Below are 13985 nucleotides of genomic sequence, written 5' to 3'. Positions count from 1 at the left end.
ATAGAAGGCTACATTCGCAATTATGTTCGTGCCGATTAGAAGGATTGGGCGAACTATCTAGAAATTTTAGAATTCCATTATAACAACTCCGTGCACAGTGCTACCGGGTACACGCCGTTTGAGTGGCCACAGGTAAAGAGGTCATTACACCTCTCGCCATTGCCAAAGGAGATGTGCATGCCGCGAAGATGCAGATGCAGAGGACTTTTTGCAGAAATGGCAGAAGAGAATGCGGGTTGCACAGCAAAATCTAGAACAAAGCAAAGTTAGATATGTAAAATATGCCAACAAGAAAATGCATGATGACTAATTTCATGAGGGAGACTTGGTCCTGGTTAGTGCCCAAAAACATTGCACTACCTGCCAACCTCACACCGAAATTCAATCATCGCTTCTATGGCCCATACAAAGTGCTCAAATCTTATAATGGAGTCACCTACAAAATAGATTTGCCCGCAACAGTACACATACATAATGCATTTCATGTAAGCATACTCAAGAGGTTTGTCCCCGATACCAGGTTTGGTCGCCATGTACCGATGCTTGCAGATGGTGCAACACCCGCCGTTATGCCTTTTGAACCAGAACTGATATTGAAATCACGGTTCCGACGGCGGGGAATGCTAGAATTCTATGTGAAATGGAAACATCGCCCCATGACAGATTGCACATGGGTACGAGAAGGGAAAATGATTCAAATGGCAATGCGTTGGTTCTGCAGTTTTACAACATAGTGCCCATTGAGGATGATGTCCAGCCAGAATAATGGCTTGAAAGGGACTTCAAGCGCTTCAAAAGGGGGGTGTATGTGAGGCGTGGGATTTTTGGGATTTCTATCCGGCCTCACATGGTGTTCTCGAGGTATGCTTGGACACCCCGAATTCTTTGTATCTATATGGGAGTACCTTGAGGTGGAGTAATGTGGCCTAGACCTCTCCTAGATGGCTTGTGGGCAACGGATCCCGTGCCTCGGATACCCGCAAGTCATTTTCTCTCATCACTCTCGTGATCCCATTGTAATCTTGTCACGTGTCGGCATTTTATCAATACAAGTTTTGGGTTGGAAGCCCGCATTTGGGTGACACCATTTTCCATTACCGTTTGTACGTTTTTGGTCATAACTCCATACGGAGTCCGATTTCAAAGTTCTAGTACTCAAAATGACCGGCTCGTCGTCCTCTTCGAGACGAGCTATAGGTCCTGGTGTGCAACATTCAGGAAGTACTCTCTATTTTCACTTTTGTAATGGATTTTCTAGTCCAGAGCGGGAACTCGTGCCCAGAACGCGACCCGAGATCACCGCTCCATCCACCCCATTGACAATCTTCCATTTTAGAAATGGAATCAGACGTGAACCTCTCCTGTCCACCATCGAATTGGACGTGCACCTCTCCTATCGCGCCATATCAAGCCGTGCACTTTCACCACGAAAATTGAGCTGTTAGCCTTCGGCATTGCTCCAATCACCATCAACACCTCCTTTCCACAATGCCTTTCACAAATACAAATAAATACACCCGCCAACCTTTACGAAGGGGAATGGCCTTAGGACACCCAGAAACAACTAAGGTTTTACACTTTTTCCCAAAAATGTTTTTTTTGGGCACTGTACGAGAACGTCGGGAGCTCCTGAGTGTCCATTAACTACTTGTTAACAGTGCTCACATCACCTGGTTCTGTAGTGTGATTTTCCCAGTTGAAATTTAAAATTCAGAAATCCCGATTGGAATTCGATTTCGAGGGATGAAATTAGTCCCTTTATTTTTGTACATTTTAGTTATAAATCCAGAAATGTATGATTTTTAGTGACTTTTCAAGTCTATTGCCTTTAATTTCAAGCGTTGAAAATGACATTTTTTTTTTCTGGCATTGCTGGCCTGTACAGGGTAAAGCTTGGACTTTTATTAGATTATTTAAATATTATTCACTTTTACGGTCGAGCCGCATTTTTGCCACGTGGTAAATGTACGGCCCACCGGCATTCCCATGGTCATGATCTGTGGCGACAGCGACATACGCCAATAGTGCACCATGGGCCGCCGCAGTGTGATGAGACATACAAACATCGGGCAATGGGGCATCATACATGGTGGAACTTTATTTAGTTATTATCAAGCTCCTTTACCCTTTATTAAAGTACATACGATGACGTGGATGGCGCCCTGCAAACCGGACGCCGTACCGGCAAAACCAGTCTCATCGAGATGTTGGCGGCGTACCGGCTATCTCAAGGAGAGAAAAAAGTGACTGCCATCACGTGCGAACTTTGTACTGTAAAATTACCCCTTTTTTTCAACATATAAAAAATGGCAAACAATTTATGATTTTTTTTCCCGAAGGTACAGGAAATTTTAGAAACACACACACCCTTCGTGAGGTGGATGCGGCCCCGCCGGGATGAGGGCTGGCGAACCCATCGTACATGCTTATAATTAACCCATCAAGGTTAGGTACCTAACGAGACCCCCAAGACTTGAACACAAGACCTTGGGAGTAGAGACCAACGCTCTATCAAATGAGCTAGCACTCATTGGTTAATTTATGAAATTTTTAAATACGATTACGTGTCATAAAGCAGGCAACTTTTTCTCTAGATTTTTCAAAATCTTAATTTTCGTGATCAAAGTTTTATTTTAATAAATTGTTAGATATAAAATTGGTTTTTTAATAATAAATTATTTATAAAAAGCTAAATAACACGAAGAAAATGTGCTAAAAATAACTAAATAAAAAATATGTGCATAGTTTAACATGCGAATACATATCATATAAAAATGGCAATAATTCGTGCATAGGGGCATAGTTGAGTTGGTAGATTCAACTAGAGGACCCGGTTTCAATGCCATTAGCGCGAGTTGGTAAAACGGTTGGGATTCAGCTGGAGGACCCGGGTTCAATGCCATCAGCGCGAGTTGGTAGAACGGTTGGGATTCAGCTAGAGAATCCGGGTTCAATGCCGTCAGCGCTAGGCGACGTGGGTATGTATGTGTTCGAATATATATTGATCTCCCTCACACCAAAATAGCATTAATTCATGAAAACTATACAAATAGGATGAGAATTTTCAGTTGCTTTTACAAAATTTTTAAATCTTAATTTTCGTAATAAAGTTTTTATTGATATAAAATTGACTCCCTTGAATCATAGCATCAAAAAGTTCTTATAATCGATGTGGATAATTTCTTAAAAGTTCTTTCATATAATTAGAAGACAAAGTCATTATTAAACAGTATTTACGAATTTTTAAATAGGTTTATCAAGATATAATTTCTTGTTCGTTGAGACCATTTTCTTTGATTCTTGTTCACAATCTCTTACTATCTGATTGCAGGATTACGAACGCAATGGCTCGGAATTTGCCTACCTTTCATGCTTTTGCCTACCGGGTATGATTGTGGCCCCTATTCTTAATCCTTATCAATTTGAAGTTCTTCACATCTAGGAGTCAGAGCTAGGATGCCCAGAAGACGCAAGACACTGAAAGAAGGCAAGGAGGGCTCACAAAGCGCTCAAGAGCCTCCCCATCAGCAGCCCACCCAGGGCTGTGAACCCGCACAGGGCCGTGGATGGCAGGCAAGTCAGCAGCTCACACAAGTTCAGCAGCCCATACAAGGCAACGGACAGCGGAGTAGTCGACAAGCAGCAGCTCCTTTAGGTCGAGTTGAACAAGTCCAACATGCCGCATCACAGGTCAGTCCAAGTGTTCAACAAGCTGCTCCTCCAGGTCGATCTCAGCAAGTCCAACAAGCCCCATTCCAGGTGGCTACTGCCCTCCCAGAACCCTTGCCGGGCCCATCTGTACCCCGGGGCAAGGATGGAAGATTACTGGAAAACGGAAGAGTTGGAGGTCCTGCTGCTCCAGTTGGACCTCCTCTCGGCATGGCTTGCAGACAACCATACAAGGCAGTTGCTCCTGTGCCTGTTCCCGATCTGCCCCAAGCTGTACCCACAGCCTTCGCTGCACCGTACAATCTATCTGTCAGTGAGCAGTGTTTTCAGACTGGTTTTGGAGGAATGGCTCCCATCCAGGGTGCTATCACGCATTATTTGATGCCGGTTCAGTCTGTATCTCTATACGCAGGCCATCAAAGTGCAATTGTACAGACAGCAGGCGCTCCTCCAGCCGCTTTTATGGGTGTCCAGCCAATTGCCCAGCCGGCCTTTATGCAGGCGGGTCAAGGTTTTCCGGTGGATATATCTCAGCAGTTGCAAAAAATGGCAATTCATGGGCGTCCTACACACTTTGTGCAGGAGACAGTATCGTCAACCCCCCCAGTGCTTGCTCCTCCTACTTCAAGCAAGAAACTACGCTTCCCACAACGCCCTGGATTTGGGCAAGCAGGAAGTAGGTGTATAGTGAAGGCAAACCATTTTGTTGCTGAACTCCCGGATAAAGACCTCCACCAATATGATGTAAGTAACTCTTTTCATCAGCCCTCTGAATTTGTTCGATTATTATGTCTCTCACAATTGATTAACATTACCATTATTCAAAGTTCGATGTGATTTTATCTAGCAGTGAACTTTGAATCTTACCCCAATTCTTGGTTTCGATCACATGGACATGCCTAAACAGGTTTCTATCACACCTGAAGTAACATGCCGAGGCGTGAATAGGGCTGTTATGGAGCGGCTTGTGAAAGGTTATCGAGATTCTGCTTTAGGTCGCAGGTTACCAGCATATGATGGTCAGAAGAGTCTTTACACTGCAGGTCCTCTCCCTTTCCAGAGCAAGGACTTCACCATTAATCTCTTAGATGAGGATGATGGGAGTGGGGCACCGAGGTATGCCTGCTTGTTCTGCTATTTATTCCCCTTGATGTTCAATTTCTTGATTTTTTTTTTCTTTAAAGGTTGAAGGCACTTGCAAGAATTTATCCTTTGCCAGGGAACAGCTTATTATTGTTTGAGTTTGTCTGTCTTTGGAGTTTTTGGTTGTTGTAAACAGGTTGTAAAGAGTTTGAAATTAAGGTAGTTACAGTGAGATTGGTCAGCCCATGCCTTTCTTGCGTGCTGATGTTGTGCCACCCTTGCCTATAGAATAGGTCAAGGATTTATTTATTTTTTTTGCTTCTACAAGGCTTGATGGGTTCATGCAGTGCATTTTTAAACCATTCAAGTTGATCATTTCAACAGAAGAGAGAGGCAGTTCAAGGTGGTCATCAAGTTTGCTGCCCGGGCTGATTTGCATCATCTTGGGGAGTTTTTGAGTGGTAGACAAACAGATGCACCCCAGGAGGCACTACAAGTTTTGGATATTGTTTTGCGGGAGCTCCCAACTCACAGGTTGCTTGCTGACATGCTCCAAGCCTATTTTATGGATTATTAGAATGGGAAGTATCATTGACGCCTTGTTTGCTTGTGACAGATTTTGTCCAGTGGGTAGATCATTTTTTTCTCCTCATTTGGGAAGAAGACAACTGCTTGGTGAAGGTCTTGAGAGCTGGCGAGGATTCTATCAGAGCATCAGACCGACTCAGATGGGTCTTTCTCTAAATATTGGTATTGTAGGGATCGTTCTCTACACTGGAGAATATCTTGGTTCACATGATTGCTCTTGGTGATACCTTTTTCCTGCCTGCAGATATGTCTTCTACTGCTTTTATTGAGCCTTTACCAGTTATAGAATTTGTCGCTGAATTGCTGGGCAAGGATGTGTCTAGGAATCCAGTGGATGCGGACCGTATAAAGGTATTGCCTGTGCAGTCGAGTGGTTGCATGTGGGTGTGGTAGTTTGCATGTCTGTGGGTGGTTTAAATGTCGTCGAGTGGCTTGCATGGATCTCAGAAAGCAATTTAGAATGCAGGAAGGAAAGTTTGGATTAGTAGTTGGTGCTGTTTTGCAGTTATACAGGTGTATGTGCAGATGCTTGGGAATGATTCTTCTTTGGTTACCTTGTAATGTCCTTCAACACAGATAAAGAAGGCCTTGCGGGGAATTAAAGTTGAGGTCACCCATCGTGGGAACATGCGCAGGAAATACAGGATTTCTGGATTGACATCACAGCCCACTCAAGAGCTAACGTAGGTGAAATTAGAAGGTCTACGTGAAGAAATTTGATACTTAGCTAAGTTAAGGCTCTCATGGGAGCTCCAATAATACAGGATTTTTGAATGGCTTTTTTTAGTAGGCTTTTATGGGATTTGGTTTATTTGAGCTGTATGTTTCCTTGCAACCATTGAGGTTACCTGAGCTGTTCATCCTTTGAATTTTTCTTTGAAGCTTTCCTGTCGATGAGAAAGGAACCATCAAGTCTGTTGTGGAGTATTTCCAAGAAACCTACGGCTACACGATTCGCAACATGGCCCTCCCATGTCTTCAAGTTGGGAACCAGCAACGCCCCAACTATCTGCCAATGGAGGTGAGCTCTTCATCTATCATTATGGTTTGGAGAGTTGGAATTTGTTTGTGTGCACATTATTAAAGCCTTATGTTTTGGGCAGGTTTGCAAGATTGTTGAAGGGCAGCGATACTCAAAGCGTTTGAATGAGAAGCAAATCACAGCTTTATTGAAAGTCACATGCCAGCGCCCTGTCGAGAGAGAGATGAATATTATGGAGGTTTTCCTCAATGAACTTGTTTTAATTTGGAATCCTTAAGAGGCTTCTGGATTGGAATTTATGGATCATAGTGGTAGCAGTCTGATTTATGTTAGAGGCATATGTATGTTCTTTATGGATCATGGTGGTCGTAGTCTGATTTCTTTAAGAGGCATGTTGGGTATGCCTGATTTCTAGTTTGAAATTTGAATAGACCTGCGGATGCATTTTTTAAAATTTTCAGACTGTTTATCACAACTGTTATGCACAAGATCCTTATGCCAAGGAATTTGGTATCAAAATTAGCGACCAGCTTGCAGCTGTTGAAGCTCGGATCTTACCTGCCCCTCAGGTTTTGAGATATGGATGTTTACTGTTTTTGTTCTGAAGTTGACTACACATTTGTTGTAGCTCCTTGATAAACCTCATTTGAATTACTGTGGCTTTGCAGCTGAAGTATCACGACACAGGGAAACAAAAGTACTGCCAGCCTGAAGTCGGTCAATGGAATATGAGGGATAAGGTGAGCAAAGGGCTGCTAAGCTTGCTGCACTTGGACGGTGAACTGCATTTGCTTACATGCTTTAGCATACCTTCAAAGCACTGAAAGGTCCAGTAGTCACTTGCATTTTTTAACAATGAAGGTTTAATAAGCTCTTCTTATCCAGAAAATGGTTAATGGAGGAATAGTTGTCTATTGGGCTTGCATCAACTTCTCTCGAGGTGTTCAAGAAAGTGTTGTCCGAAGGTTTTGTCAAGAGCTGGCTGCTATGTGCCAAGTTTCTGGCATGGTACTCTCTACTTGTGTACTTCATTTTGTGATACTAGACTGCTTTTCTGTAAACATAATTGGGTATATTTGCTGAGAGGCTTTGTTATGTGTTGGCATGTTATGATACACGTTCTAGGTGCTGTTTTGCATATGAGATCAATGATAGACATGACTACTTATGAATTTGTTTGATGTACTCTACTGCAGTCTTTCAGTCTAGAACCTGCAATCCCAGTACACACTGCACGCCCTGATCAGGTTGAGCGTGCACTGAGAGCAGTATTCCGAGAATTTCAACAGACTTTCAAACAGAAAGAGCTTGAGCTTCTTGTAGTCATTTTACCTGACAACAATGGTACACTTTATGGTAGGTTAGCTAAACTGGTGCAAGTACTTTCTACCAGTTATTGCTGATTCATGGGTATATTAAGTCTTGCATAGCATAATGCACAGCACACCAGATTTGGCAACTCTTCAGGCTGTATTGCAATCTTTTCATATACATGGGATTCTGTTTGTATCAGGGGATCTGAAACGAATATGTGAGACTGATCTGGGTTTAATTTCCCAATGCTGTTTAACAAAGCATGTCCTCAAAAGGAACAAGCAGTACTTGGCAAATGTGGCCTTGAAGATTAATGTCAAAGTAACATCGATTCTTTCTCCATACACTTTTTTTGGTAACAGTACTCTTAGCAACTGGCCGTCTGGAGCTTTGGTGGTTGCTTTCACTACAAAGGAGATTAATTGTTTCCCAAAACAGGTGGGAGGAAGGAACACTGTATTGGTTGATGCGCTCTCTCGAAAAATTCCTTTAGTCAGTGACATACCAACCATTATATTCGGAGCAGACGTGACACATCCACATCCTGGAGAGGATTCCAGCCCATCAATTGCTGCCGTAAGTTTCATGATCAACATGTTAATGTTGAGATGGATCTCTCTGAAGTTTTTTTGAGATGAATGGGTTCGTGTCTCAAGGAAGGTGGATAGGTTCCGTAGCACAAGGCATTCGGTTGTGAAATGGCTTGGTCATGCAGTGAGATTCATCAAAGTGCTATGCAACCTTTTTCAGGTTGTTGCTTCACAGGACTGGCCAGAAGTAACTAAATATGCAGGTTTGGTGTGTGCCCAAGAGCATCGGCAAGAGCTAATACAAGACTTATTCAAGAGCTGGGTTGATCCTGTTCGTGGTCCACAGACTGGAGGAATGATCAAGCAAGTGTTCTCTTTAAATTTGTTCTTATAATCATGCACCTATGCATGTAGCTATCTCATATGCACACGTGTGTATATATATCTTATATCCTTGCATGCTTGTGTATGTGTATGTATCTATGAGTAGAAGGTAAGTATTGGTTATGTTATACCTTCTACATCAGGGAGCTCTTGATTTCTTTCCGACGTGCCACTGGGCAAAGGCCTCTTCGCATTATCTTCTACAGGTGCAATTTACATCTTTGCCTACTCAAACTTCTCTAGACATTGTCAAATAGTTTTCTTTCCTGAATTCATTTATTTTGAGGAATTCAAATTTCTGTTTCAGAGACGGCATCAGTGAAGGCCAATTCTATCAAGTATTGCTGTATGAGTTGGATGCTATTCGCAAGGTATGTGAGACAGTTTTTGTATACACTGCATCATAGCAGCTGCTAGCCTTGCATTGTGTCCTTGATTTAGTGCTAAACTATCCCACTGCTTGTAGGCCTGTGCATCGCTGGAGCCAAACTATCAACCGCCTGTCACTTTTGTAGTGGTTCAGAAGCGTCATCACACACGCCTTTTTGCCAACAATCATAATGATAGAAAGAGCACAGATGACAGCGGAAACATACTTCCAGGTGGGTTCTCAACCATCTAGTGTACTTTTCTTATACGACACAAGTTAAGGGCAATGGAAAGAGCACAGATGACAACGGAAACATACTTCCAGGTGGGTTCTCATGCTAAATGGTATGCTATATTTGATGCAGGCACTGTGGTTGACTCGAGGATATGCCATCCTAGAGAGTTCGACTTCTTTTTGTGTAGTCATGCTGGGATTCAGGTAATATGCAGTTGTTTGAGTGGGCTTTGAAATGAGTCTCTGAAGCATCACAGTTTTGAAAGGGTCCTTGTGGTACACACACAAGCAAACTGAGCCGGGCTCCTTTTTCTTCTTTTAAGATTGCTCTCTCTCTCTCTCCATACACCCTTCCCCTTCCCTCCACATCATTATAAATGCTGACTCTTCTTCCCTGGGTACATGCACACTGAAATGTAAAAAAGTAAAATTAGCTGTTTGCTACATGTTTTCTTTCTGTTTCATCCTCCAACCCATGCACGCATCATGCATGCACAACAAGTATAGTAGGCTAAGAGAGAGACCATAGGCTACCCTCTGCTTTCAAAATTATGGGCTTGGTTTCATCATATAACACAGTTAACGGCATTATCAATGCAAACGCCACTTGTAGAGATTTGGGTCAGCCATAATAGGCTTAGAGAGTAGGCAAATTATGGGCTTGCTTTCATCTTCTAATACATCTGTAAATGTAGTTAAAAGGCATTACCGATGCAAATACCCACATTTTGATTGATGTGCAGGGAACGAGCCGGCCAGCTCATTACCATGTATTATGGGATGAAAACAAGTTCACAGCTGATGGTTTACAGCTACTAACCAACAACCTTTGCTACACGTAAGATCTTTTATGTGGATTTGACTGTATCTTTTATTCAGATTTTACTGTATCCTCTGTTCAGCACAGTTTCTCCCCTCTTGTGGGGTTTGACTTGTAATGATCTCTGATTCTCGTGGTTCTTGTAGGTATGCTCGGTGCACACGATCTGTTTCGATTGGTGAGGAGTCTGTTTCAAGAGTCCCTTGTATCCAGGCTGTTTTTATCTCAGTTGGTTTCTAAATGTAGCTCTTTGCACTTCTTTTGCAGTGCCTCCTGCATATTATGCACACCTTGCTGCATTTCGTGCTCGCTTCTATATGGAACCTGAATCAGATAGTGGCTCTTTGACGAGTGGAATCGGCCCTCCAGGGTGCACTGGCAGTGCTGGGTCCAGAAGTGCCCGCGCTCCGGCTGGAGCAAGGGCTGCAGCCTCTGTCAGGCCACTTCCTCCTGTGAAGGAAAATGTGAAACGAGTGATGTTTTACTGCTGAGTTCAAGTGGTTCAGATGTGCCACTTCAGTCTACTCAACCTTGTAAGTATTTTTTTTAGTGATCCTTCATTTGAACTGTACAGGAAGACCATTCGGTTTGTGTAAAATATCGCAGCTGTCCCGGTGTATATTTGGTTGTGGTCGTTGTAACAAACATGCAGTGTATTCTATAGTAAATTACATGGACTTCTTGTCAACCACACATTTTGTGATCTAAAAACATCATAACAGTACTGTTTTTTTTCCCCAGCTTTGATGTTATAACTCTGTTGAGCTGTTCAAGAGAGAGAAACTGCTGTCTGTCTTCATATGCATAACTTCTTTGCTTCTGCCCTTCTAATTTCTATATCTAGCTCATCTATCACTTGTGAGTTCATTAGGCGACAGGCTGGGCATACAACAATGCAGCCCACAATGCTTTACTTTCACAGAAATTTTGTATGATCTGCATTATGCATGATAAGAATCCTCCCCCTGGAGTACCACAAAAAATGCACTGGTGTGTGGTACTTACCATTTGTTTCAACTTCTCTCTACGTATAATTTGACATATCAGACATTGTGCATCAATGCTATGCTTCATTTTGATAGGTGTGCATCAGGTCTCGACCTTATCCATTACAATCTGGCATTGCCATTTGACCCAAATTTCCACACCCTTCCTCAGTTATGTGTAGGTTACAAGGGTCTTAACTTGTTACTTGTAGATTACGAGGGTCTTAACCTGTTAATTGTGAAGAACATATATAGAATTTGTTGGGCAAAGTAAATTTTATAAGATTCATTTGAGATTGGGCAACATGAGATCAAGATATAATATATACTGCACTTTGAAATTACTACTAGGCATCGACATGAGACTGTTGTATGGAGGCTATACTACAATTTGGAATTACTACTAGGCATGCAGCTTTCCAGCTCTGATGATGACTGATATTTTTTGTCCATATATAGGAAAGTTTGTAGGTGGTCATCTAAGAATTGTGTTGGTAATTCTAAGAGCTAAAGTCTTTTTTTTTGGGGGGGAAAAAGATCCTTCTATTAGTTAACAAAAAAACTAGTCTCGAAGGGCTAGATACAAACTCGCCTCCATGTACGGGGTGGGGATCAAAGAATCAAAAGGTGGAGAAAGATGCACTTCTCCTCCGGTTGGCCGTTCTATGAGGAGAAGACTATCTCATATAGGGGGGAGGGGAGGGAATAACCACGTAGGTGGTCTCTAATGCCAAGTGGGATCACCACCTCTACCTGTTAGAAAGGGGCCAGGCCGCCAGAGCCTCAAGAAAGCTTCTTGTCATTTTTGCATGCGGTCAGAGCCACCTTGCAGCTTCCCCCACCACTATCGCGTAGGGTATGAATGATGTCGAGCCAAATGCTCCTGATGGACTCTGCAGGCGGAATGTGGGTGCCCTCGATGGCTTCGCTCTGCAACGAGCTCTCCATATGTGCCTATGTGGCCCGAGCGACAGTGCCCCATGAAATGATACGGGTCGAGGTCCTGTCCATTGTGAAAATGCGGAGATTCCGTTGCCAAACCTGCCGAGCCTTCGGGCAATCCCAAAGACAATGTCGCTGAGGGTGGCCGCCACCTCGGACAAGCTGCTGGTTGACCGCCAATGGCCAACCCCGTGCCAACCACCAAGCTCATATGTGCCAACAACCAAAGAAAGAGGGTGATCTTTCGAGGCCGAAAACTGTCCCAGAGCCTCTTTCCAAAATTTGAGAGAAACCGCTGTGAGAGATCCTGAGGCTCTAAAAATTTGAGAGAAACCGCTGTGAGAGGCCCTGTGTGACTGCTAGTGTGCTATTGTTGTCGGGGTGCCCCCAACCTCGGGCATCTAAATCCTACGGCCTAGCTCGCAGTGTATGCGAAGAACGGGGTATCGAGAGTCTCCTCCCAGTTGGCAGGATCACAACAAGTCCACTCCCCCGGCCCCACTGGAGGCACATGACGGACTGGCTCTCCCAAATCCATAACCGCTAGAGTCTCTCCTTGCCGGTGGGGGGGTCAATGTGGCACTCATGTGCTTGAAATCCGATCACCCTCACCCTCTGTAAGGTGCAGCCATGGACATCATCTAGAGGGGGCTCTTATCTCTCTCATTTGCCATGGGGTCCAATAGAAAAAGTGAGCAAAGCATAGCTCTCATCCTCGCGCCATCGATTGCCAAGAGAATATCATGCCTAGTAAACACACCTAGCCACTGTGGGGGGGTCGGCGGGTCAGGGATGGGGGGGTCAGCCACTCCTGGGGAATAGCAGAGTCGACGTCGAGGTTGAATCTGTCTCTGAGCGAAAGTCTTATTTGTGAAGGAGAGCAAGTGAAAGTATGCAAATACACCACATTAAACCCCATCACCTTGGTCAAATATTTATTGGGACTTAAAAAATTATTTTCGAACATCTATTTGAAATTATGCAAAGATTTAATTCTCTCTTTCTTTGAATCCTTAAAAAGGGGTGGAGAGTGGCAAGTATATCATGTACAAGCTTATTGAGTGGGTGAACGACTCGATGTATGCTTTAGAAAGTTAAAGCATGAGTCTACTACATCTCTTCTCTAGATCATGCGTTCGAGTAAGCCATTTCTGCTTGAAATGGATGCCAACAATTATGAGACTAAGAGACTTTATTCACGGATGGTAAGGAAAAAAACTTTTGAGTAATATTAACAGCCAATTAACCTTGCGTTTAAAGGGCCCACACATGTGAAAAAATTATGTGCCATTATTCATGTCTTGGGTCTTTCCTTCTAGCTGCAAATGCAACTTCCCATTGTTGGTGTGCTAGTTTGTCCATCGCTTCCTCACTCTATTGGGCCTTCCTTCGAGCCACAAATGCAACTTCCCATTGTGGGTATTCGAGCTCTCCCGTTGTGTCCTCACTCCATTGTCACATCAGAATACTCCTTGCCAAAAGGGGTGAAGAGAGATCTCTCAATGCCTAGATGGAGGCAAGAAGAGTTCCATCTTTATAGTGGTTCTCTCTCAAAAAAGGCGAGGGAAGAGCTTTGCAAGAAGAAACCTACAATCAAACCTATCTACTAGCATCATGCATCCATTAAGCAAGTAAAATTCAATAGTATCCATTAAGCAAGATTCAATAGCATTAAGCAAGATTCAATAGCATGCAAGCAAGAAAGAAGAGGGAATAAGGAGAGCTCACAATAAAAATATTGTAAGGGAATGATTCTGTCTTACTTATTATAAAAAATGACATCTAAAAATGATTAATTTTCACACTAGGCCGGCCAAACTTAAAAAAGATCCGGCCTTTATTACTAGTCTTAAGCAACTATATACACTAAGTCTGTAGGCTTTCCCAATTTGACATTAAGAAACTATCTACACTAAATTTGTAGACTTTCCCAATTTGATATTAAGCATAGGGTAAGGCCGCTTTATATGTTCTAGCATTGTCTTAGAAAAGTTAAGTACTTGTTTAAGCTTGTAAGGGGGGATAGAGGATGGGGAGGATGAGCAGATCTTGAGGGAGAACCTAGAGTTTCTCTCAATATTTT

The 13985-nt window shown here is 43.1% G+C and overlaps 1 protein-coding gene across 8 annotated transcripts; it reads left to right on the top strand.

Moving 5' to 3' along the window:
• Positions 1 to 3228: 3228 nt before the first annotated feature.
• Positions 3229 to 10714, top strand: LOC147623037 (protein argonaute 1A-like). 8 transcript variants are annotated; one of them, XR_015269318.1, is made up of 22 exons: positions 3229 to 4413; positions 4577 to 4785; positions 5137 to 5286; positions 5369 to 5502; positions 5585 to 5691; positions 5917 to 6023; positions 6223 to 6361; positions 6444 to 6560; positions 6784 to 6891; positions 6991 to 7062; positions 7208 to 7330; positions 7519 to 7678; positions 7836 to 7991; positions 8075 to 8212; positions 8387 to 8529; positions 8657 to 8756; positions 8858 to 8921; positions 9017 to 9152; positions 9285 to 9358; positions 9898 to 9992; positions 10121 to 10152; positions 10242 to 10714. XR_015269318.1 is itself a non-coding variant. In XM_086821064.1 (22 exons), the coding sequence occupies exons 1-22, from the start codon at positions 3457 to 3459 to the stop codon at positions 10463 to 10465; spliced, it is 3474 nt and encodes a 1157-aa protein (XP_086677190.1). In that variant the 5' UTR covers positions 3229 to 3456; the 3' UTR covers positions 10466 to 10714. The 8 variants fall into 8 exon arrangements, 6 of the variants coding, with proteins under 6 accessions (XP_086677190.1, XP_086677189.1, XP_086677191.1 ...); XM_086821064.1 differs by having other exon boundaries at positions 7836 to 7957; positions 8694 to 8756; XM_086821063.1 differs by having other exon boundaries at positions 7836 to 8212; positions 8694 to 8756.
• The last annotated feature ends 3271 nt before the right edge of the window (positions 10715 to 13985 follow it).

Source organism: Cibotium barometz, chromosome 27, assembly GCF_041138505.1.
Source record: "Cibotium barometz isolate CiBa-2024 chromosome 27, ASM4113850v1, whole genome shotgun sequence".
Classification (NCBI taxonomy): Eukaryota; Viridiplantae; Streptophyta; class Polypodiopsida; order Cyatheales; family Cibotiaceae; genus Cibotium; species Cibotium barometz.
Note: the sequence above shows the minus strand (reverse complement) of the source record. Positions and strands in the feature narration are given on the sequence as shown.

Bases quoted from the DNA above. Each gene is read 5' to 3' on its own strand.
- LOC147623037 (XM_086821063.1), top strand. From the start codon at position 3,457: ATGCCCAGAAGACGCAAGACACTGAAAGAAGGCAAGGAGGGCTCACAA. The intron at 7,063-7,207 runs GTGAGCAAAGGG...CTTCTTATCCAG, and splicing joins AATGGAATATGAGGGATAAG to AAAATGGTTAATGGAGGAAT. The intron at 9,359-9,897 runs GTAATATGCAGT...ATTGATGTGCAG, and splicing joins GTAGTCATGCTGGGATTCAG to GGAACGAGCCGGCCAGCTCA.